Consider the following 24234-nt stretch of genomic DNA (forward strand, 5'->3'; position numbering starts at 1 on the left):
AACGCTCAGGCATTTACCACTTAAAGTTCTAAAGTATTTTCAAGGCACCCCCGTTGAGTGCAGTGTCAACTCAGAGCTCACATAAGTGAGGAAAGTTGATTCAAAGTGTAGTCACTGAAAATGAATCCACATTAGATCTGATAAGCACTTATGTGGTCTAATCTTTTCCTTAGTATTTTCTATGCTAAAACAGTAAAATTTACTAAAATAAGCTTTATGTTGGCCTTAAACAAGAATCTGGAGACATGGTAGGTTAAGAATGACAAAATGAAAATAATTGTAATTTGGAAAACAATCTATGTTTAAGGAAAATGAGAAGGATTGGAATATATAACATGCAATCTATCTTAGGTGGCAATCAGCATTCCCATCATTAAAGAATTTGTGCTAGTTTTTTTCTTGGGAGGAGGCATGGGGGTTGGGAGACAAGGCCACCAGACTCTTCTTTGCAAGCCCATCTTATTCACTGGCACCAGGGAAACAGCTGTCTAAAATACTGCATCCATAATATAATTCCTTTGTTCCAGAACCTTCAAAAACTCACAGGATATAGTCTGAACTGTGCAGACTATACTTACTACCCCTCAGTCTCAATATATCCTCTTATTCAAAAAAGTTCCATTCCAGACAACTGACTCATAAGACTTTGCATTCCATTACCTGCTTCCCTATTTGATTCTATTCATGTTTGAGATCCTAGCTCCTTCTAGATTGCTTTCCATGACCATCACAGCCTTCAATGACCTCTTTAATTTATGAAACACTATAGTCTAACTTGCATTTACCATGTACTGCTTATTATTACTTTTATCATTTTCTCTTGGTGTACATGTTTCTCAGCTTACAAAAGCTCCTGGGAAAAGGAGCCCCACGATTCCTTAGCAGCCTTGCAGTCTTCTTTGTACCCCATAGGGCCTAGCACATAGTAGGAGCTCAAAAACTCTGCTGCTTTGTGAATCTATATCTAACTCTATGCTTTAAAACAATTTATATGCATTTTGTTATTAAACTAATCCGAATCTATTAAAAATTTGCTGTGTAGTTATATGCCATTTGGATCTACTTTTAATTGGAATAATTTATTATAGATGACTATAATGGAATTCAGCATAATATTATACAAGTATTACTTCCAAAATAGATCCTGTTAATTCACAGAAAAGCACATATGGTATGGTTTAAATAACTTATTTACTTGATTTATTCCTAACTCTACTACAAAGCTTTCTAATTTAGAAAAGTTTCTTGTACCTTGTCTTATCTGACTGTCACAAAAACTAGTCAGAGGGAGATCATCATTATTTCACTTTAAGGGTGAGAAAATGGAGACTAATTGAGACTAAGTGATCCAGTCAAGGTCACAGAGATAATAAGTATTATTCTAGACATGTCACCCACTTTCTATCAATTACTTCTTTCTCACACTCACATTCTTGGAGAAGCTCCCCTTCCATAGACCCAGAAGACACAACTCCACTTACCACTATGATCCTAATCCTTCACTAAAATGGACTGAGTAAGAGGAACATCCCTGATCTAAACTGAGTTCACTGGATTTTCTCTCAGAAACTAGGAATTTGTATACTGGAAAACCAGGTTAGTTTTTGTTGAATGCTAAAAATAAGAAAGGATGTTAAAGCCAGGGCTTGGGCCTGTACACAATAAAACAGAAAAAAAAGGCAAGGCAAAGGAGGGACAGGGAGGGGAAGATGAGCAGATGTGAAGGGAGAAACAGAGATGATTTGCTTCCAGTGAGACAGTGACAGTAACTTGTGACAAGATTTAGCAGTCACAGTTCCTATTCTTGGATTCTGGAAAACACTTTTATATATCTCCAATAAATCCATTCCTTTTTACTGAAGCTAGTTTGAATGGGCTTCTGTTCTCTAAAACCAAATGATTTCTAAGAGTGGTAGCAGCTACATTTTAATCCACATTTCCTGAGTCTAAAACCAGTGTTTACTTCCACTGTATCATTAACAAAACCCAGTTTTATTTGTTATTTTTAAACCCAGCATTATTTTTTAGATAAATTAAGGATTGGCCAATTTTAATTTAAGCTCACATTCCGTACAGACATAAAAAATTACTCAAAATATTCCTTCCTGGGGTAATGAAATCAATAACCGCTTAATTTTAGTGTAGAATAAAGCAAGAGGCTCACAGGGACCTATGCACATATTATTAGTAAAAAATGATAAAGGAAATAGCTAATTTGCCCTCAGATAATTTATTCCCATCTTTTCATATAAACAGAATTTCTAGGGGCGCCTGGGTGGCGCAGTCGGTTAAGCGTCCGACTTCAGCCAGGTCACGATCTCGCGGTCCGGGAGTTCGAGCCCCGCGTCAGGCTCTGGGCTGATGGCTCGGAGCCTGGAGCCTGTTTACGATTCTGTGTCTCCCTCTCTCTCTGCCCCTCCCCCGTTCATGCTCTGTCTCTCTCTGTCCCAAAAATAAATAAAAGAAAAAAAAAAAAAAAAAAAAAAACTTTAAACAGAATTTCTAGGATTCACTCAGACAGCCGGTTCATTTGTTTACATAGTCAGAATACCCAGACTTGGATTACAGAACTTACAGTCTCCTTGGTCATGTAATGTTCTATGGTGCTCCTCAACATTAATTACCTTGTCATCAAGAATAAAAGTATTTGAATAGCTAGATGACACGTACATGGTTACTCTGGAAAGAAATCTTTAATACTGGTAACATCATAATAATACTTCTCTTTTCTATGTAGATAATCTATACACTTCTTTACTATCCCCAGCCTTTCTCTATGGAACTAAAAATCATTCTACAACTGACAGTGTGGCGATACTTGGCATTCGCGATGGTCTTGCAGAATTGTCTAAGATACCAAGACAAACTGGATAGTCTTCAGATGAGTCTATCCTGGACTCATGCCAGCTACTAAGCAATTTGGTGCCAAGACTCTTGACAAGTAGCAGGACTCAAAGTGTCAATGTCTTTGCCTCAAGAGATAAACGTGGAAAGACTGGAGGAACCAACAAAGACATGTGCCCAATAGAGAACACAGACTCAGAGAGGTACACTAATCTTGGAAAATACGTTTTTTCTTTAATTGTCTAGACTGAAAGAAATCAAAGTTTAGAATATTACTTGGGTGTTTTTCCTGAAGGAAAAACATCTATGTCAGCTATCTAGGTAATGATTAGGGACTAAAATGAAGCACTTGCCAAGAACCTGGAAACAGGGAAATAATCCTGTCCACTAAGAGTTAAACTCTAAAGTAAATATATCATGAAAAAGAACAACAGTGTATAAAACGTCATTTAAAGGAGGCAGAATGGAAGCAGAGAAGAGGGAGAGACAGCCATGGGCAGTGTTTTCTCAGGGGCTTCCTGAGATGCTATCAGTCCCATGAGCATGAGGATCAGTAGCATGGAGCTGGATGATTAGGCTTCCACATCTCTTCTTTTGAAGAGAGCAAGCAGTCTTCCGATTTTTATCTAGCTTCCAGGCAGAGAATACCCGTATTGGTGAAAGAGCATCAAGTCATCTGGTTGGGGAAATAATGCTCTCGTTTCACAGGCAGAAAACCTGGCACCCTGGTGTATTGCTGGCAGGAACGTAAAATGGTACAGCCACTGTGGAAAACAGAATGAATGGTGGTTCTTCAAAAAATTAAACACAGAATTACCATGTGACCAAGCAATTCTACTTCTGGGTATATACCCAAAAGAACTAAAAGCAAGACCTGAACAGGTAACTGAATACCCAACATTTATAGTATTCACAATAGCCAAAAGGTGGAAACAATCCAATGTTTACTGTTAAAAAAAATGTGGTATATATATATATATATATATATATATATATATATATATATAGAAGATGGAATATTAATCTTTAAAAAAGAAGGAAATTCTGATACAGGTTGTAACATAGATTTAAACATTTTGATAATGAACATTAAAAAGAATGTTTAAGGGTACCTGGGTGGCTCAGTCAGCTAAGTGTCTGACTTCAGCTCAGGTCATGATCATGAGTTTGAGCCCTGCACCAGGCTCTCTATTGGCACAAAGCCTGCTTCAGATCCTCTGTCTCTCTGCCCTTCACCCCCCCAAAAATATATTAATAAAACACTTTAAAAATATTCATTTTTGAGAGAGAGAGAGTGCACGCATGTGTGTGCATACATAAAAGGGAGAGGGGCAGAGAGGAGAGAGAGAATCCCAAGCAGGTTGCATGCTGTCAGCACACACCCCAATGTGGGGACTGAACCCATGAACTGTGAGATCATGACCTGAGCCAAAATCAAGAGTCAGATGCTGAACTGACTGAGCCACCCAGGTGCCCTCATAATGAACATTTCAAAAAATATACGAAGTGAAACAAACCAGATGCAAAAAGCATGATTTGACTTAAATGAGGTACCTAGAATAGTCAAATTCACAGAGACAGAAAATGAAATAGGAGTGGGCTGCCTAGATGGCTCAGTCAGTCATTTGAGCGTCCCACTTTGGCTCAGGTCATAATCTCGCGGTTCATGAATTTGAGCCCCGCACGGGGCTCTGTGCTGACAGCTTGGAGCCAGGAGCCTACTTCGGATTCTGTATGTCTCTCTCTCTCAATAATAAACAGACATTTTTAAAAAAAAAAAAGAAAGAAAGAAAAGAAAATGAAAACGTGGTTACCAGGAGCTTGGGGAGAACCAAGAATGGGGAATCATTTATTGTTCAATGGGTACAGAGTTTCAGTTTGGGATGACAACAGAATTCTGGAGATAGATAGTGGTGATGGCTGCACAATAATGTGAATGTACTTAATGGGTGTGTGTGTGTGTATATATTCATACATATAGTCTTTCTTGTGATTAAAAAAATTTAATTCCAGTAAAACACACAGTGTTATATTAATTTCAGTGTACAATATAGTGATTCAACAATTCTATACTCGGTGCTCTTCATAAGTGTACTCTTAATCCCCTTCACCTGTTTCACCCATCTTCCCACCCACCTCCCCTCTGGTGACCATCAGTTTCTTCTCTATAGTTGAGTCTGTATTTTTCTGGTTTGTCTTCCCCCCCTGCCTTTGTTCATTGGTTTTATTTCTTAAATTCTCCATATCAGAGAAATCATATGGTATTTGTCTTTTTCTGACTGACTCATTTCACTTAGCATTATACCCTCTAGCTCCATCCTTGCTGCAAATGGCAAGGTTTCATTCTTCTTTATTATTACCTCAACACTTATCTATTTATTTTTAATAAAGATTTTATTTTTTTCAGTTATTTATTTGTTTTGAGAGAGAGTGAGTAAGAGAGAGAGTGCACACAAGCAGGGTTAGGGGCAGAAAGGAAAGACAGAATCCCAAGCAGGCTCCATGCCATCAGCACAGAGCCTGATGTGGGGCTCGAACTCACGAACTGCGAGATCATGACTTGAGCCGAAGTCAGATGCCCAACCAACTGAGCCACCCAGGTGCCCCCAATTTTTTTTCTTTTTAAAGTAAACTCTAAGCCCATGATGGGGCTCAAACTCAGGACCCCGAGATCAAGAATCTAATGCTCAACCAACTGAACCAGCCAGGCACCCTACCAACCAATCAAGTTTTATTAAAAGCATCTATCATTTTGTCAAAACATCACTTTAGGATACTCGGGGGTCTTTTTTAGACTTTTTGTAAGACAAAGACTAAAAATTAAAAGTCAAATTTTAATTTGTTGTGTGTTCAGTCACAGGACATCAGTTTTTCAGCTGAGTACCGTGAACAAATATAGATTTAGTCAGAGTTATACTAAATTATATTTAAACTGATATACACCCTTACACTACTGCCAACTTATTTGTGTCTAGTCACAGTAGATATTTTCCTGGTGATGTGGCAAAGGCTGAGGACTTGCATCTAGTTAGACAGAGACCTGACCTATGGTCAGGATACCTTAGTTCTAGTTCCACTTCTGCTGTTAATTGGTAATATGGTCTTAGACTTGACCACCTGGGCCTGAGCTTTCACATCTGTAAAAAGAAGCTAAGCAATAGGACTTACATTTCTTGTATACTCTCACATTTAAACCGATTAGTAAAAAGTATCTCAGCAATCACCACCTTTCTTTCTTTTTTTTTTTTCTTATTTATTTTACAGGCATCTGAAGAATTTATTGTTTTTAATTTTATTTTTTAAATTTACATCCAAATTAGCATATAGTGCAACAACGATTTCAGGAGTAGATTCCTTAGTGTCCCTTACCCATTTAGCCCATCCCCCCTCCCACAACCCCTCCAGTAACCCTCTGTTCTCCATATTTAAGAGTCTCTTCTGGGGGTGCCTGGGTGGCTCAGTCGGTTAAGCGGCCGACTTCCCCTCAGGTCGTGATCTCGTGGTCCGTGAGTTCGAGCCCCGCGTTGGGCTCTGTGCTGATGGCTCAGAGCCTGGAGCCTGTTTCGGATTCTGTGTCTCCCTCTCTCTGACCCTCCCCCGTTCATGCTCTGTCTCTCTCTGTCTCAAAAATAAATAAATGTTAAAAAAAAAAATTTAATAAAAAAAAAAGTCTCTTCTGTTTTGTCCCCCTTCCTGTTTTTATATTATTTTTGTTTCCCTTCCCTGATGTTCATCTGTTTTGTCTCTCAGAGTCCTCATATGAGTGAAGTCATATGATATTTGTCTTTCTCTGACTAATTTCATTTAGCATAATACCCTCCAGTTTCATCCATGTAGTTGCAAATGGCAAGATTTCATTCTTATTGATTGCTGAGTAATACTCCATTGTATTTTTTTTTTTTTTTTTACTTTTTCAAATATATTCACTTTTTATTTTTTGGACTTACTATATTGTCTGGAATCTCCAGTAAGATATTGCTCAATGACAACACTAGTTGTTTGTTATCTTTAATGTGTTCCTGAGATTAGTGTAATTTTATTTTATTTATTTATTTTTAATTTTATTTATTTATTTTTGAAATTTACCTCCAAATTAGTTAACATATAGTGCAACAATGATTTCAGGAGTAGATTCCTTAGTGCCCCTTACCCATTTAGCCCATCCCGCCTTCAGTAACCCTCAGTTTGTTCTCCATATTTATGAGTCTCTTCTGTTTTGTCCCCCTCCCTGTTTTTGTATTATTTTTGTTTCCCTTCCCTTATGTTCATCTGTTTTGTCTCTTAAAGTCCTCATATGAGTGAAGTCATATGATTTTCATCTTTCTCTGACTGACTCATTTCACTTAGCCTAATACCCTCCAGTTCCATCCACGTAGCTGCAAATGGCAAGATTTCATTATTTTTGATTGCTGAGTAATACTCCACTGTGCATATATACCACATCTTCTTTACACATTCATCCATACATGGACATTTGGGCTCTTTCCATACTTTGTCTATTGTTGATAGTGCTGCTATAAACATGGGGGGTGCATGTGTCCCTTTGGAAACAGCACACCTGTATCACTTGGATAAATACCTAGTAGTGCAATTGCTGAGTTGTAGGGTAGTACTATTTTTAATTTTTTGACGAACCTCCATACTGTTTTCCAGAGTGGCTGTACCAGAGTGCATTCCCACCAACAATGCAAAAGAGATCCTCTTTCTCCACATCCTCATCAACATCTGTTGTTGCCTGAGTTGTAATGTTAGCCATTCTGATAGGTGTAAGGTGGTATCTCATTGTGGTTTTGATTTGTATTTCCCTGATGATAAGTGACGTTGAGCATTTTTTCCTGTGTCAGTTGGCCATCTGGATGTCTTCTTTGAAGAAGTGTCTATTCATGTCTTTTGCCCGTTTCTTCACTGGATTATTTGTACTTTGGGTGTTGAGTTTGATAAGTTCTTTACAGATTTTGGATACTGACCCTTTATCTGCTATGTCGTTTGCAAATACTTATCCCAGGGGCGCCTGGGTGGCGCAGTCGGTTAAGCGTCCGACTTCAGCCAGGTCACGATCTCGCGGTCCGTGAGTTCGAGCCCCGCGTCGGGCTCTGGGCTGATGGCTCGGAGCCTGGAGCCTGTTTCCGATTCTGTGTCTCCCTCTCTCTCTGCCCCTCCCCCGTTCATGCTCTGTCTCTCTCTGTCCCAAAAATAAAATAAAACGTTGAAAAAAAAAAAAATTAAAGCAAATACTTATCCCATTCTGTCTCCCATTGCCTTTTAGTTTTGCTGATGGTTTCCTTTGCTGTGCAGAAGTTTTTTATTTTGATGAGGTCCCAGTAGTTCATTTTTGCTTTTGTTTCCCTTGCCTCCGGAGATGTGTTGAGTAAGAAGTTGCTGCAGCCAAGATCAAAGAGGTGTTTGCCTGCTTTCTCCTTGAGGATTTTGATGGCTTTCTGTCTTACATTTCAGTCTTTCATCCATTTTGAGTTATTTTTGTGCATGGTGTAAGAAAGTGGTCCAGGTTCATTCTTCTGCAGGTCGCTGTCCAGTTTTCCCAGCACCACTTGCTGAAGAGACTGTCTTTACTCCATTGGATATTCTTTCCTGCTTTGTCAAAGATTAGTTGGCCATACGTTTGTGGGTCCATTTCCGGGTTCTCTATTCTGTTCCACTGATATGAGTGTCTGTTCTTGTGCCAGTACCATACTGTCTTGATGATTACAGCTTTGTAGTATAGCTTGAAGTCCGGAATTGTGATGCCTCCTGCTTTGGTTTTCTTTTCCAAGATTGCTTTGGCTATTCAGGGTCTTTTCTGGTTCCATACAAATTTTAGGATTGTTTGTTCCAGCTCTGTGCAGAATGCTGGTGTTATTTTGAGAGGGATTGCACTGAATATGTCGATTGCTTTGGGTAGTATTGACATTTTAACAATATTTGTTCTTCCTATCCAGGAGCATGGAATCTTATTCCATTTTTTTTTTTGTGTCTTCTTCAAGGGCTTTCATAAGCTGTCTATAGTTTTCAGTGTACAGATTTTTCACCTCTTTGGTTAGATTTATTCCTAGGTATCTGATGGTTTTTGGTGCAATTGTAAATGGGATCGGTTCCTTGATTTCTCTTTCTGTTGTTTCATTGTTGCTATATAGGAATGCAACCGATTTCTGTGCATTGATTTTATATCCTGCAACTTTGCTGAATTCATGAATCAATTCTAGCAGTTCTTTTGTGGAATTTTTTGGGTTTTCCATATAGAGTATCATGTCATCTGCAAAGAGTGAAAGTTTGACCTCCTCCTGGCTGATTTGGATGCCTTTTCTTTATGTTGTCTGATTGCAGTGGCTAAGACTTCCAATACTATGTTGAATAACAGTGGTGAGAATGGACATCCCTGTCTTGTTCCTGACCTTAGGGGGAAAGCTCTCAGTTTTTCCCCATTGAGGATGATATTAGTGTTGGGTGGTTCATATATGGCTTTTATGAACTTGAGGTATGCTCCTTCTATCCCTACTTTCTTGAGGGTTTTTATCAAGAAAGGATGCTGTATTTTGTCAAATGCTTTCTCTGCATCTATTGAGAGGATCATATGGTTCTTGTCCTTTCTTCTATTGATGTGATGAATCACGTTAATTGTTTTGCGGATATTGAACCAGCCCTGCATCCCAGGTATAAATCCCACTTGGTCGTGGTGAATAATTTTTTTAATGTATTGTTGGAGCCGGTTGGCTAATATCTTGTTGAGGATTTTTGCATCCATGTTCATCAGGGAAATTGGTCGACAGTTCTTTTTAGTGGGGTCTCTGGTTTTGGAATCAAGGTAATGCTAGCCTCATAGAAAGAGTCTGGAAGTTTCCTTCCATTTCTATTTTTTGCAACAGCTTCAAGAGAATAGATATTAACTCTCCCTTAAATGTTTGGTAGAATTCCCCTAGAAAGCCATCTGGCCCTGGACTCTTGTTTTTTGGGAGATTTTTGATTACTAATTCGATTTCTTTACTGGTTATGGGTCTGTTCAAATTTTCTATTTCTTCCTGTTTCAGTTTTGGTAGTGTATATGTTTCTAGGAATTTGTCCATTTCTTCCAGATTGCCCATTTTACTGGCATATAATTATTCATAATATTCTCTTATTGTTTTTATTTCTGCTGTGTTGGCTGTGATCTCTTTCATTCTTGATTTTATTTATTTGGGTCGTTTTCTTTGTCTTTTTGATCAAACTTGCTAGTGACTTATCAATTTGGTTATTTCTTTCAAAGAACCAACTTCTGGTTTCATTGATCTGTTCTACTATTTTTTTGGTTTCTATAGCATTAATTTCTGCTCTAATCTTTATTATTTCCAGCAATCACCACCTTTCTAAGCTTCAAAACTTGAACCAAAATAGTTCAATAGCAGTTTGGCCAGTAGAATCAGGTAAAGATATAAAGGCATATGCGAAAATATTAGATAAGCACACACACACACACACACACACACTCTCATGTACACTCACAGAGCTTAAAGTAGGCAAATCCTTCATTTAACAAGTATTAATTGAGCACCAATTACATGTTGAACTCCATCAACATTTAGTAGCAATTCAAAAGTTTTACATGTCAGACAGATTGACCTCTCTCATGAAGGTTGTTAGAACAAACAAACTCAAATAACTGCTACGGAGAGGACACACAGGGGTGTGAAAGAGAGTGACTGGGTGGCTAGCAGGTGGTCTAACAGGTGGTCTGGGCAGGCTTTTTAGACAAAGCAACATTTGAACTAATATACAAATGACAAGAAGGAGCTTAGCCTGTGCTTTCTAATGATTTCTAAGACCAGTAACTGCAACTAATAATTCTCAGATTTGCATTTGCTTCAAATTAAACCTACCTAATAGCAGTTTTTTTGCCAAGTAACCTGGCATTATGTGCAGATATTTTTGGTCTGTGACTGTGGGCAGCAGGTATTTAAGGAGGTTTTAAAAAACTGAATAAACTGGAAAATAATTTCACTACTTTAAAACTCTTCTCAGTTGTATTTTCCCTTTGGATTTAATGTCAGGAAAAAAAACAGTAAAGTAAGCAAGATTATAAAAAATGTTTTCTTCAGAATACATAAGCAAAAAATACATATAGCCATAATTATTTGAGCAATGTAAGTGAAAGCCACAAATATTTAACAGTTATCATCAAATATTAGCACATATACCTCATGTCTTGGATAAGAGAGACCCTGAGTGTTGGCAACATAACTCCTGAGTCAGATTTTCTTCTTTCTGGTCCAAGGGCAACTATATAAAAAAATACCAGCAAAGTATTAGAAAAATAATAGCAAGGACAAAAAAATATATATATGGTTCACATCCTATAAATAAATACTTTCAAATTACTTTGATAAGAACAAATTTTTTTTTAAATATTTATTTTTGAGAGAGAGAGAGAGAGAGAGAGAGAGAGCGAGCATGAGTGGGGGAGGGGCAGAGAGAGAGAGGGAGACACAGAATGGGAAACAGGCTCCAGGCTCCGAGCTGTCAGCACAGAGCCCAACGCGGGGCTCGAACTCACAGACCATGAGATCATGACCTGAGCTGAAGTCGGACGCTCAACCAACTGAGCCACCCAGCCGCCCCGATAGGAACAAATTTTAATTTTTTTTTTTTCTTCAACATTTTTATTTATTTTTGGGACAGAGAGAGACAGAGTATGAACGGGGGAGGGGCAGAGAGAGAGGGAGACACAGAATCGGAAACAGGCTCCAGGCTCGGAGCCATCAGCCCAGAGCCTGACGCGGGGCTCGAACTCACGGACCGCGAGATCGTGACCTGGCTGAAGTCGGACGCTTAACCGACTGCGCCACCCAGGCGCCCCAAGAACAAATTTTAAAGACAACAGAAAAGCTAGAAATTTTTTCCCTGAATGTTGCTACTTTATTAATACAGAAAAACAGCTATTTTCTTTCTAATTAATCTGAAGCTGCATTTGGAAATTTAAAATGAATCATAAAAGCCTACTTTAGCAAATAATAAATAAACTTTTGGTCATAAGGACCAGTCATTGGCTAAAGTTATTCATTCTAATAGCTCAGGATAATTACAAGAAAGCAATGTCTATAAATTAAGCTACTAAGTGTGTGATTCACGTCTGGGCTCATAAATTGCAATCACATAATTTCCTTATGCTGTGAAAGAGTGCTTAGTAAGGAAAATCCAGGGGCACCTGGGTAGCTCTGTTGGTTAAGTGTCTGACTTCGGCTCAGGTCATGATCTCACAGTTCAAGAGTTTAAGTCCTGCATTGGGCTTTGCACTGACAGCATGAAGACTGGGATTCTCTCTCTCCCTCTCTCTGCCCCTCTCCCACTCTCTCTCAAAATAAACAAACTTAAAACAAAATAAAATAAAAAGGAAAATCTAGGGGTGCCTGGGTGGCTCAATCAATTGAGTGTCTTGACTCTTGATTTCGGCTCCAGTCATGATCTCACAGTTCATGAACGCAGAGCCTGAGATTCTCTCTCCCTCTCTGTTCCTACCTTGCGCTCTCTCTCTAAAAATAAATAAATAAACATTTTCCTTTTTCAAAAAAAGGAAAATCTAAGAGTCTAGGCTCTCTAGTCTGGTAAGTTTCTACTTCAAAGTTCAGAATCCAAACTACAGTATATCAGGCAAAGTGAGTAATCGTCATGGACAGTTAGAAGTTTAATGTCCATGAATCATTCTCTTTGGAGCTTGAATGGTTAACATTTATAAAAGAAGGAAAGATTATTCTCTTATATAGCAATAGCTAAGCAAGCAATTGTTGGCTAATGTAGCTGGAGGAGTGCTCAATCTCACTTTAAATGGGATGCTGTGGAGTTTTGTGCCCTTTATTTCCATTTTACTATCTGTAAACGAAAACTAAATTGCAGCATCACACTTAGCAAATACATGGATAACATTAGAATTTAAGATGTGGGTTTTACTGTATATTAAACGTCCATTTCCCCAGTTTTTAGATCCATTCTAGTTTGTGGGGACTAGGGTACAATGCGGAAACACATAGATATATTTGAAGCTGGCAGTGAACATTTTGTTGGATTTGGATCTGCATGTTTTGGCATCTAGTAAAAGAGGCTAGGCTGATACTTGGCAGGTATGAATGAGCACTGATGAGGCTGCCAGGATAAAGAGACGGTGGCCAGGACAACCTAAAGGCAGTTCTTTTCAGGGCCTTCCATTACCAGGTCATTTGTCATGGCAGTTTCGGGAGGGAGTTTTCAATGGGTCACTGAAAATGCTACTTTATCTGGATACCTAGGAGGTAACAGACACCCAGGAAACTGTTCCAGAGACTTGCAGGGAATGTGCTATGTTAGTCTTCCTGTCTGAGACTATCACGATTTAAGTGTGTTGTTAATGAAAGCACACCTTAGAGAACGCCTCTACGTGCTAGATGATTAGACAGCATGAAAGAAGGCCACACCAGTGGTAAGAAATAGGTTGAAAAGAGAGAGAAAAAAAAAAGATCACAAGGCAGGAGAAAGGAGCTGAAACCATAATCAGCAACTTGGCTAGAGGGAGACATGACAACAAGAAAGAATCATGTCTCTGGAAGCAGAGAAGAGGGGAGAGACTTAATAAAAAAGGAGGCTGACATGTAAAAAAAGCAGCAGCCTCCACAATAAGAGCATTCACAGGCCTAAGCTTTTTTCTAGGAATCCTATTTTGGAACCCTATATCCTCCACTCTTTGCTAATCAATGTTTCTTAAACATACGATGTATTTTTTCATGTCTCCATGCAATCTGTTAGTCTTTAGCTCACCCTTTAACACTTCTGTATCCTTCTCCATGTTTATAGCCTATTTAGCATTTTTTTTTTTAAGAGAAAGAGCTCACACATAAGCAGGGGAGAGGGGTGGAGAGAGAGAGGGAGGGAGGGTGAGAGTGCGAGGGAAGGAGAGAGAGAGAGAGAGAGAGAGAGAGAGAGAGAGAGAGAGAGAGATAATCCCAAGGAGCACACGATTAGCACAGAACCTGACGTAGGGCTTGATCCCATGGCACTGGGATCAGGACCTGAGCTGAAATTAAGAGTTGGATGTTCAAATGACTGAGCCAGCCAGGTGTCCCCAGCCTATTTAGCATTTTAGGTTGAGAGGACTATAGTTTAACAGCTTAGAACATGGCTTTCTCAAACCCTACAGAGAACTTAACAGCTCCCTGACTTTGGGTGAGTAATTTTACCTCTCTTTGGTTTGTTTTGTCATCTGCAAACAGGTCAGTAACAATATCTACCTTAGAATACTTTAGCACTTAGAATACTGCCTGGAACAAAATAAGTTCTCAATAAATAAAATAAAATTTAGCTTTAATTTTGCCTCTTTGTGAAATCTTCCCTGAATATTCTCTCTAAGGTACACTGTTAGATGTGGTTCCCTCTAACAGGACCTATAAAACTGAACATGTAACATAAACTTAGCATAATCTAACATTTCTATTACTGTTAAACTATATGCCTCGAGGCTCAGTCGTATCTTTTTCTTAGGATACTCAAAGGGCCTAGCAGAGGCCCAACATACAGGCTCAACAAATACTCAAGGAGGAAGATGAGACTATTTCGGGCCAGATGGCAGAGCCTTGAATGACAAATTAGAAATCTGCAGAACTCCTAGGAAAGGGGGGAAGGATTGTGAAAAGAATTCTATGCTCCCGAGGGCTTTTTATTAGTTAGTTAACCACAGTGAGAGTGTGATGGTATAAGAGAAGTAAGGGAGATGAGCTACAAGTTATTCCAAAGGCCAGCTTATGGATAAAGAGTGGCAGCCAGTGAGAACAAAGAGGAGAAACGTGCAGTGGCAGCAAACACAGAACTTAACGACTTGATGTAGAAAGTGAACAAGATTCATCCACTGCTGCCAACAAGAACTTGAAAACTGCAGATTTTCAGTTTTGGAGGGGGCCACGGTGTGTGAGGCATAAGAATCTGGTCAAGGTCAATTACTCATGGTTTCAGGACTCTGACAGCGATGATGACTTTATTTCTGCAACTACACCTTTAAATGAGAAACCCAGAACACCACCAAAGGAGTTAAAACTAGAAACAAGGAAACCTAAACTGAAGAATCTCCAGAAAGGAGATATCCCACTGCAAGAGAAAACCCCTAAAAATAGGATGGCTTTAGGTGACAAGCTATACCAGCAAGACTTAGAAGTTGCACTAGCTTTATCAGTGAAGGAACTTCCAACAGTCACCATTGATGCAAAAGAGGCTGGAGATAAAAGCATTGAAAAATGTGACAGGAGTGAAACCAAAACAATGAGTAAGGACCCTCATATCTCCAATTGCAGTGTAGCCAGTGATTATTTAGATTTGGATAAGATTACTGAGGAAGATGGTTTTCCTGGTGTGCAAGGGAAAAGAGAAGCCGCATCAAAGACTGTGGTACAACAGAGGAAGATTCTTCTGGAAGGCAGTGATGGCGACAGTGCTAATCACTCTGAACCACACTTTGCAACTGGTGAAGAGTCTGAGGATGACTCTGATTTTAGTGAGAGTGAAGACAATGATGAATACTTCACCATGAGAAAAAATAAGGTGAAAGAAATTAAAAAGAAAGAAGTGAAGGTCAAATCCCCAGTTGAAAAGAAGAAGAAACCTAAATCCAAATGTAATACTCTGGAAGCGACTTCAGGAGGCTGCTCAAGTCGCTGTGAAATCAGAACCTCAGCATTCACCAAAAAAGGTCCCTGTTTCTTCAGAGGCCACTAGGAAACCACTACAAATAAGCAGTCCTTCAGGTGAAAACAAAAAACCTAAGTGGGTTCCACCAGCGGAATCTGGAAGCAGCAGCAGCAGGAGCCCACTGGAGAGTCTCCGCCTTGGTTTGTCCAGATTAAACTTTGCATCCAAATGCTGCTGGTAGCTGAGTGTGGCAGTAAACCCGTTTGATTAAGAGAATCACAGTTTTACAAGTGTGTTTATATTTGATTTGTGTTTATATTTAAGGAGGGTATCAAAATATAAAGGAATCCTTTAATGTCCTATAAATCGCCTCTACCCATTCTGTGATGTTCTCTGAAGCTATTCAAGACTTCAATAAAAGGTTTATCAGAATTATCTTGCAATATCATTTCCTTCTGAAGAACATATGCTACTTTTCCTGTGTATAATAAGTCATTGTCATTGAGTGGTTGTCAGTTTGACATGGAGGAAGTCCATGTTGCATGCTGTTCTTTCCTAGAAACATGATGTTCCTTTCTAGCTTTGTCTAATTTACGCACCTTAACTGTAACTGTTCAGAGTTTATCTGGCAAAAGGAAACATTCCCACGTTTTCCAGGAGACATTTCTGATATTTTACCGAAGCCACACTGTCAGTTTTATTGCAAAGATGTTTCTTATTTTAGCCAAATACTTATAGTAAGAATTCAGAATTCTTTTACACATTAAAATGGTTGCTATAATGACATATGTCTCCTACTTAGAAGTAGATGTTTACTGTATAGCAAATAGAATTCCATGACATTTTATGAAGTTCTCGTCAAAGCCTTTAATAAAAGTGAAAAAGTTAAAAAAAAAAGTGAAGACTTAAGAATCAAAAATATTAAGTATGAATATAAAATGATTTAATGTATATTATCTCATCATATTATTACTTTCCTTTGGATTTGTTAATCTTAATTTTGCAAATGAAGAAACTGAGGCTCAAAGAGGTCAAGAAACCTGCTCAACTGTATGCATTCATCAAAAGGGGCAGAATACTCTGATGTCACATCCACTGGGTTTTCTGTTACAGTACAGATGACTTTCTAGCTGCTAAGCTTGATTGAGAGAAGAGTGCTGATGCCATTAAATAATACGGAGAGAAGGGAGAAAGCCAAATAGAGACAGGAGGGAAAGGTGCTGAGATAATTAGTTTGTTTTAAGATGTCCTGAGTTTGAGATCCCACTGGGCCATCAAAGATGGATGTGTAGGAACTAGGGCTGGAGAAAGATTTGTGAATAATCTTGCTAATCAGATAGAGGATGACATGGGAAGTCAGCAACAGTAGCTGTTATGTTTTGAATTATGCCCCCAAGAAGATGTAGAAGTCCTAACTCCTAGGACCTATGAATTTGACCTTATTTGGAAATAGGGTCTTTGTAGCTGATCAATTTGAGGTTATCAGGATGTGCCCTAAACCAATGTGAACAGTGTCCTTATCAAAGGGAAATTTGGATAAAGAGATAGACACAAGTAGAGAAAAGATGATGTAAAGACACATGGAATATACCATTTAAAGGCCAAGAGATTTCTGAGATGACCAGAAGCTAGAAGAGGGGCATGGGATCGATTTCCCTTCATAACGCAGGGACCACCACAGCTAACACGTTGATTTGGGACTGTTTGTTCCGGACTCCAGAACTGTGAGACTGTTAGCCAGTTTGTGGTACTTTATTGCGGCAGCCCCAGGAAGCCAATACAATAATTTATTAGTGGCTTTAGAGGAAAGAGTTAAGAAGCTTGTGCAAAGAAAACAGACAGGAGTTAATGAGCGAAGCCACACATTTTACCTAGAGATCTAAACTCTAAGAAGGTTTCTGTGAAGTCTACTCCAGAAGAGAAATTTATATACTATTTAAATGTATACATCTATTACTATTTCTTAATTCACCACATTCAAATATAATAGGCCACTTTCTCCTTCAATATAAACACTGTGGATTTAACATTCAGCCATAGGAATTTCTTTCGTATATCTGCCTGAATCAAAGCTGCTACATAGGCAGCAAGTTTGTAGAGGGCAGAGACTGTATATATTATTTCTACAGAACCATCTACAGTCTACAGGCAAGTAAGTAGTTAATAGAGAACTTAAAAACAATTTTTTTAATGTTTATTTATTTTTGAGAGAGGGAGAGACAGAGTGTGAGCAGAGGAGGGGTAGAAAGAGAGGGAAACACAGAATCTGAAGCAGGCTCCAGGCTCCCAGCTGTCAGCACAGAGCCCACTGCGGGGCTTGAACTCACAGACTGCAGGATCATGACCTGAGCTGAAGTTGGATGCTTAACTGACTGAGCCACCCAGGTGTCCTAAAAACTTTTTTTTTTTTAAAGTGAGCTCTAACTTTTGATGAAGATAAGATGATTGAAGAGTGACTCAAAATTCTTGGGCTAGACCCAGAATGACCATTTAAAAGCAGTATTTTCACCCTCTTCTGCATCCGACTCTACTACTTGCCAACTGATTAAAAAAATCCACCGAAAGTTCAGTGGAATCTTGTCTAAGGATGCAAAGTTTAAGAATACCATCTATGTCTAAGCTGGCCAACATTAAAAAAAATTTTTTTTTTAATTTTAGAGAGAGAGAGAGGAGGAGCACAAGCACAGGAGAGGAGAGGGGGTGGGGGGTTAAGAGAGAGAGAGAAGGTGTGTGTGGGGAGAGAGAGAGAGAGAGAGAGAGAGAGAGAGAGAGAGAGAGAGAGAGAGAGGGAATCTCAAGCAGGCTCCACACGCAGTACAGAGCCCAATGCAGGGCTTGATCCCATGACTCCGGGATCATGATATGAGCCGAAATGAAGACTTGGACACTCAACTGACTGGGCCACCCAGGCACCCCTAAGCTGGCCAACATTTTTTTTTTTTTTAATTTTAATTGGCCAATATTTTTAAAGGTAGAACCTTTTGAGTAATATGTCAAGAACAGTCTTTCTAGGATCGATTGCATCCTAAGATCCCTTCTCTGAAATAGGACCTCAAACTACTAGGTGCAGTGACTTGGCACTGCAGAATTTAACTAAGTCAAAATTAAGACAGTCTGAAAGACGTGAAAGAAACTTAAATGCACATTACTAAGTGAAAGAAGCCAATCTGAAAAGGCTATATACTACATGACACTTAACTACATGGCATTCTGGAAAAGGCAAAACTATGGAGAAAATAAAAAGGCCAGTGGTTGCCAGCAGTTAGGTAAGGAAACAGAGGAATAAATAAATAAGTGGAGTACAGAAAATATTAGGATAAATAAAGCGACACTACATGATCCTATAATGGTGGATCCACGTCACTCTACATTTGTTTAAACCCATAATATGTACAAAACCAAGAGTGAACCTAAACTATGGACTTAGGGTAATGATCTGTCAATGTAGGTTCATCAACTATAAGAAATGTACCACTATGTTAAGGGATGCTGATAATGGGGGAGGCTGTGCATATGTGGGGGTGGAGAGTATATGGGAAATCTTGTATTGTGTGCTCAATATTGCCATGAACCTAAAACTGCTATAAAAAATAAAGTCTATTTTTAAAAAATTAAGACAATCTACCCTGCTGTGGTCTTCTTGCTAAGACAGACTTTCCATTCTTCTGCAACCCTTAAAATGTCTCTGACTCCTGTTCAGTGTTGCTTCTGAAGGAACAATAATGATCTATCATCTAGTCTCATCCTGGCTCAATGCTAGTAACAGTGGTGTTCAAACCTACTGTTTGAACTCTAAGTACACAGAGGATCACTCCTTAATATGAAAATGTAGCCTGTTTATTGCCATTAATTAGGATGCTTCACAGTTGGTAAACAAAAAGTAATTTTTGGGGAAAAAAAACTCACCCAGATTTAAAAGCAAGTCAATAAACTGCTAATTTCTGTATAATTAGAACACACTGCTTCTCAATAAAGAAGTATTTTATTTTTTAACTAATGCTTTTATATATATTTCACACTGTCATATTTTAAAATTCTAACATCATGGGCTGAATCATCAGAAGTGTTACAGCAATATTTATAATAAAATCTACCCCTCCTAACAGATAATAAGTTTGATTTCAAAAGCTACATGGCTTACATTAGTCCTACTTAGGATCAGTAAAAATATTTAGATTTTGTTCATTCTCTTATGACTAGCCCTTTATCAACACTTGACACTGAAGCAAAAACAGGGACTACATGAGGCTTGGACACGTTTGATACTTTTTAGCCTTGACTTGAGAGTTTTGCTGGCCCCACTACTGACTAACAAAAGGCCACTGCAAACAGCTGAGTCTCTGGTCTCCACCTCAACCACCCATCATTTGAGCAGCCAAAGCCAAGAAGCTGCTGGTGTTGCCAGGCAGCTGCTCGCTTTAACAGCTGGACATTCTCACATGCCTCATCTGGCAAAAGAGTCAAATGCTTCCATCTCTCTGCTCAGTTCTCCAACATTTCATCCTATAAAGGGTTTATTTCTTCGTAGGAATTTATTTTTTCTAAGTAGAGTAAGCTACCTTGGTTATGGTTTTATGGTCCGAACAGCTAAATTTTCTAGGAACACAGGTAAATGTTAGAGATCGTTTCAGGGCATATATGCATTTTTACTTTTTATTATTTTTGTTTTAATTAAAAAAAAATTTTTTTTTTACATTTATTCATTTTTGAGAGACAGAGCACAAGCGGGGGAAGGGCATAGAGAGAGGGAGACAGAATTCGAAGCAGGCTGCAGGCTCCGAGCTGTTAGCACAGAGCCCGATGCGGGGCTCAAACTCGCAAACTGCAAGATCGTGACCTGAGCTGAAGTCGGACTCTTCACTCACTGAGCCACCCAGGTGGCCCCTTTTTATTTTTTTTAGTATTTATTTTTGAGAGACAGAGACAGAGTATGAGAGGGGGAGGGGCATAGAGAGAGGGAGACACAGAATCAGAAGCAGGCCCCAGGCTCTGAGCTGTCAGCACGGTGCCCAACACAGGGCTTGAACCCACTAACTGTGAGATCGTGACCAGAGCTGAAGTTGGACGCTCAACTGACTTAAGCCACCCAACCGCCCTGCATTTTTACTTTTTCAAGAGAGAAAAGGGCAAAGGAGATGGACACTAGAGAACGCTTTTAAACTTGATCTCAATTTTTACAAATACAGTTACATCTTGGGACATCAGAACCTTGGCATTCTATTTAGTGGAGCTCCAGGATAACATATAGTATCAATTCATATTCCTAGCTGTCTGATTAAACACATTTAAAAACTAGGTTTCTGGGGTGCCTGGGTGGCTCAGTCAGTTAAGCATCCAACTTCGGCTCAGATCATGGTCTCACGGTTAATGAGTTCGAGCCCCACACTGGGCTCTGTGCTGACAGCTCAAAGTCTGGAACCTGCTTTGGGTTCTGTGTCTCCCTCTCTCTCTGTCCTTCCCCCGTTGTGCGTGTACGCACGTGCTCTCTTTCCCTCTCTCTCTCAAAAATAAATAACATTAAAAAAACAAAACAAAACAAAACAAAAAACCCCCTAGGTTTCCAACAATAAACACATTTAGGGTAGTACTACAATGAAGGGAATGGAAGGGTATGCTTCAATTATATTTGCAATGCCTTCTTAAGCTGCTGGTTGGCTTATTTTTTCAAATCTATTTTTTTTAACCTTTCTGAATGTGCAAAATAATCTGTAACTTTATTTTTTATTTAAAAATTTTTATGCTTATTTTTGAGAGAGAGAATGAGAAAGAGCATGAGCAGGGGAGAGGCAAAGGGACAGGGGGACAGAGATCTGAAGCAGGCTCTGTGCTAATAGCAGAGAGCCCCACGCAGGGCTTGAACCCATGAACTGCAAGATCATGACCTGAACTGAAGTCAGATGCTTAACTGACTGAGCCACCCAGGCATCCTGGGGAATCTATAATTTTAGAAAAGGTTCCCAAATAGCTGATTTAATATAAAACATTTTATCTCTACTAGATTTCCACCATTACTTCTACTTTTTGTGAAATAGATGATTATTTTACATAAAGAAAAATACGTATCTACGAACCCTATATAACTCTAACTAGCTAAAGTATAACAACACTTCTAACAAGTGAAGTCTTGCTGTAAACTGAAGAAGAAATATGACTCCTGAAGACTTTTGAGGCATATATACATATACATGTTTTTTCTCTGAAAGATTATTAATGATGGGCGTATAAAACTTTAAGGTAAAAAACCCAGGATACACTACAGCCTAACAGTGGTGAGAGTAAGGTATACTTGTATGATCCTTTACAATTCATTAGGGGTTTTCACATGTTATCTCATTTAATCAACATTATAGTCTTATATAGCGTAACATTATTTTCCCTGTCTTGTGGATGAAGATCAGAAAGGTCAAGTGACTATTGCTCCTTCTGCCTTACCCCACTACTGGCAAGATGGGTAAGTTTCAGCCTGAGAGAGAGAGAGGAGGTATAGACAAAGCCGTATCCTACTGATTCTTCCCATGGTCCAATGCCACCAGTTCCGCAGAAACAAACCAATGAACTCTCACCTGGTGATTCTGCAAGATGCTCTTGTTTCTCTTCTCTGTCCTGAAACTGAATTAAATGTGACCACAAAGCTGACTTCCCCTGAAATTACAAGGCACAAAAAATTTTTCATCTTATAAGAACTAATTAATCAAAAAATAATTTCTTATCAAAACCATTCACGTTGAAATGGCCATTTTGATGTTTGGAGATCCAAGCTCATCCATTCTCAGCTATGTAATATTCTGAGCAACTCACTCCTTGTGAAAGGAGGGTCATCCTTTGCCTCACTGAGAAGATTAGCAACAGCCTGGGGAAGGGCAGCTAAAGAGACCACCAGAAGTACGCATGGACTTCTGAACTTCAGCTCAGTTGTTATTTAATTGTATGTTTAGGACTGTCTACACTGGCCACACTAGTAACCACAGAATTAAAAGGCTCTAGCAGCACAGAGTGTATTTGTGTATATCCATATGCAAAATATGTTTGTGTGTATGGAATGCCAACTATGGAAGAAAAAAAGCCAGAGGAGAAAGAGAAAAGGGGAGGAAGAAAGAACATATTCACAACAGAAAACAATCAGAACAGGAGATAAGAGGGACAAAAACAAAGAAACCATTTGATTTTTTGCACCCTGAATAACTAGATACCTTAAAATGGTAAAGAAGGTTAATTCTGGCTAACAGATTTTTTTCCTGGACAGTGACAAAAGCAGTATGGCCTCTGCAGTAAATGTGCTGTTTTATCCTTTTCTGTTTACCAGGAAAAGAGCCCCAAACCACCTCTTCATCATGGGTTTTATTTTCTTTTTCTGGAATTAAAAAGCCTATGGTGCATTTCTCGTTATCCTGGGACAAAGAAACATACCCTTTAATGTTTATCTTTTTCTCTTTGTGACATTTCTTGACAGGGTTCCTAACGAGCCACATCACCAGGACCTCCTGAGACTATTACCTGCTTAATCTGCAAGCCGTGGCTCCATATCCTTTCCAGCAGGTCACAGAGACTGGCGATCAAGGTGTTCTCCTCCAAGCCGGTTATGTTTGCTTCTCCATGGCCCAGTTCCACTGCTTCATGTCCCATCTTCTCCACCAACATGCGTTTTGTCTGAGAACATCACATGTGGTCACAAGTGTTATCCCAGTAGTGAAGCAAAAAAGCCAACAAGTCAACTACCAGATCAGAGACCTGGGTTCTTTCATTACACCTTTTTAAAATTTTATTTATTTATTTATTTATTTATTTATTTATTTATTTATTTATTTATTTAAAAAAAATTTTTTTTTAACGTTTATTTATTTTTGAGACAGAGAGAGACGGCATGAACGGGGGAGGGTCAGAGAGAGGGAGACACAGAATCCGAAACAGGCTCCAGGCTCCGAGCTGTCAGCACAGAGCCCGACGTGGGGCTCGAACTCACGGACTGCGAGATCGTGACCTGAGCCGAAGTCGGCCGCTCAACCAACTGAGCCACCCAGGTGCCCCTACACCTTTTAAAAGATTATTATTATTATTTTTTTAGTAAGCTCTACACCCCATGTGGGGCTTGAATCCACAACCCCGAGATCAAGAGTGGCACACTCCACCTACTGAGCCAGTCCCCCATCCCTTCATTATACTTCTAATTGTAGATTTTTCATCACTTTGGGAAAAGTATCTTAATTTCTGTGGTCAAATAACTGCAGTAATATCACATATAGTTTTATTATTTTGTCAGACAAATACGGGGTCACTAGTGGGAGAATATGATACTATATGAAAGTATCCTCAAATAAACATTTATGATGGACAGTTTTCAGAATACTAGCTTGAATAACTTTGGGGAATCACACCAGACCCAGGAAATGGGAAGAATGTGAAACCCATCCTGCCACTGCAACTAAGCCTCCACTGCCCCTGCACGTTGGCAGACTGAAGGTACCTGCAGTTAGCTTTGACTACACTTAGGCAAAAACGACAACACAAACAGCTCTAAATTTTTTCAGAACTCCCTAATCTGTGAGTGAACCAGGTCTCTTTTTCCTTCCTCTTTTCCTCTTTTATCTTGTCTCTGCTCATGAGTATGCACCAGAAAATAAAAAGGAAATAGAAATTAGTTTCAAGTAAGCAACTTACAGCAGTCTTAGCTGCACTTATCAAATGTAAAGTGAGAGAGAATCTAGTTCTTTAAGGTCGAGACCATCTCTCTGATTCAACACTGTATGCTGATACTGAAACCAGTGTATATACTGAATACACAGA

The 24234-nt window shown here is 39.1% G+C and overlaps 1 protein-coding gene across 1 annotated transcript in view; it reads right to left on the reverse strand.

The window, feature by feature from the left end:
• Nucleotides 1-24234, reverse strand: part of DENND5B (DENN domain containing 5B) — a 197329-nt gene that overhangs the window by 27316 nt on the left and 145779 nt on the right. The window contains exons 10-12 of the mRNA XM_047065477.1: nt 22948-23100; nt 22017-22095; nt 11010-11091 (exon numbers count right to left, since the gene is read on the reverse strand). Of these exons, the coding sequence (XP_046921433.1) occupies nt 11010-11091; nt 22017-22095; nt 22948-23100 (314 nt within the window). The remainder of the gene's footprint in view (nt 1-11009; nt 11092-22016; nt 22096-22947; nt 23101-24234) is intronic.

This window comes from Lynx rufus, unplaced genomic scaffold, assembly GCF_022079265.1.
Source record: "Lynx rufus isolate CCGP_SWC_20201006 ecotype Redwood Valley unplaced genomic scaffold, mLynRuf1.p SCAF_7, whole genome shotgun sequence".
NCBI lineage: Eukaryota > Metazoa > Chordata > Mammalia > Carnivora > Felidae > Lynx > Lynx rufus.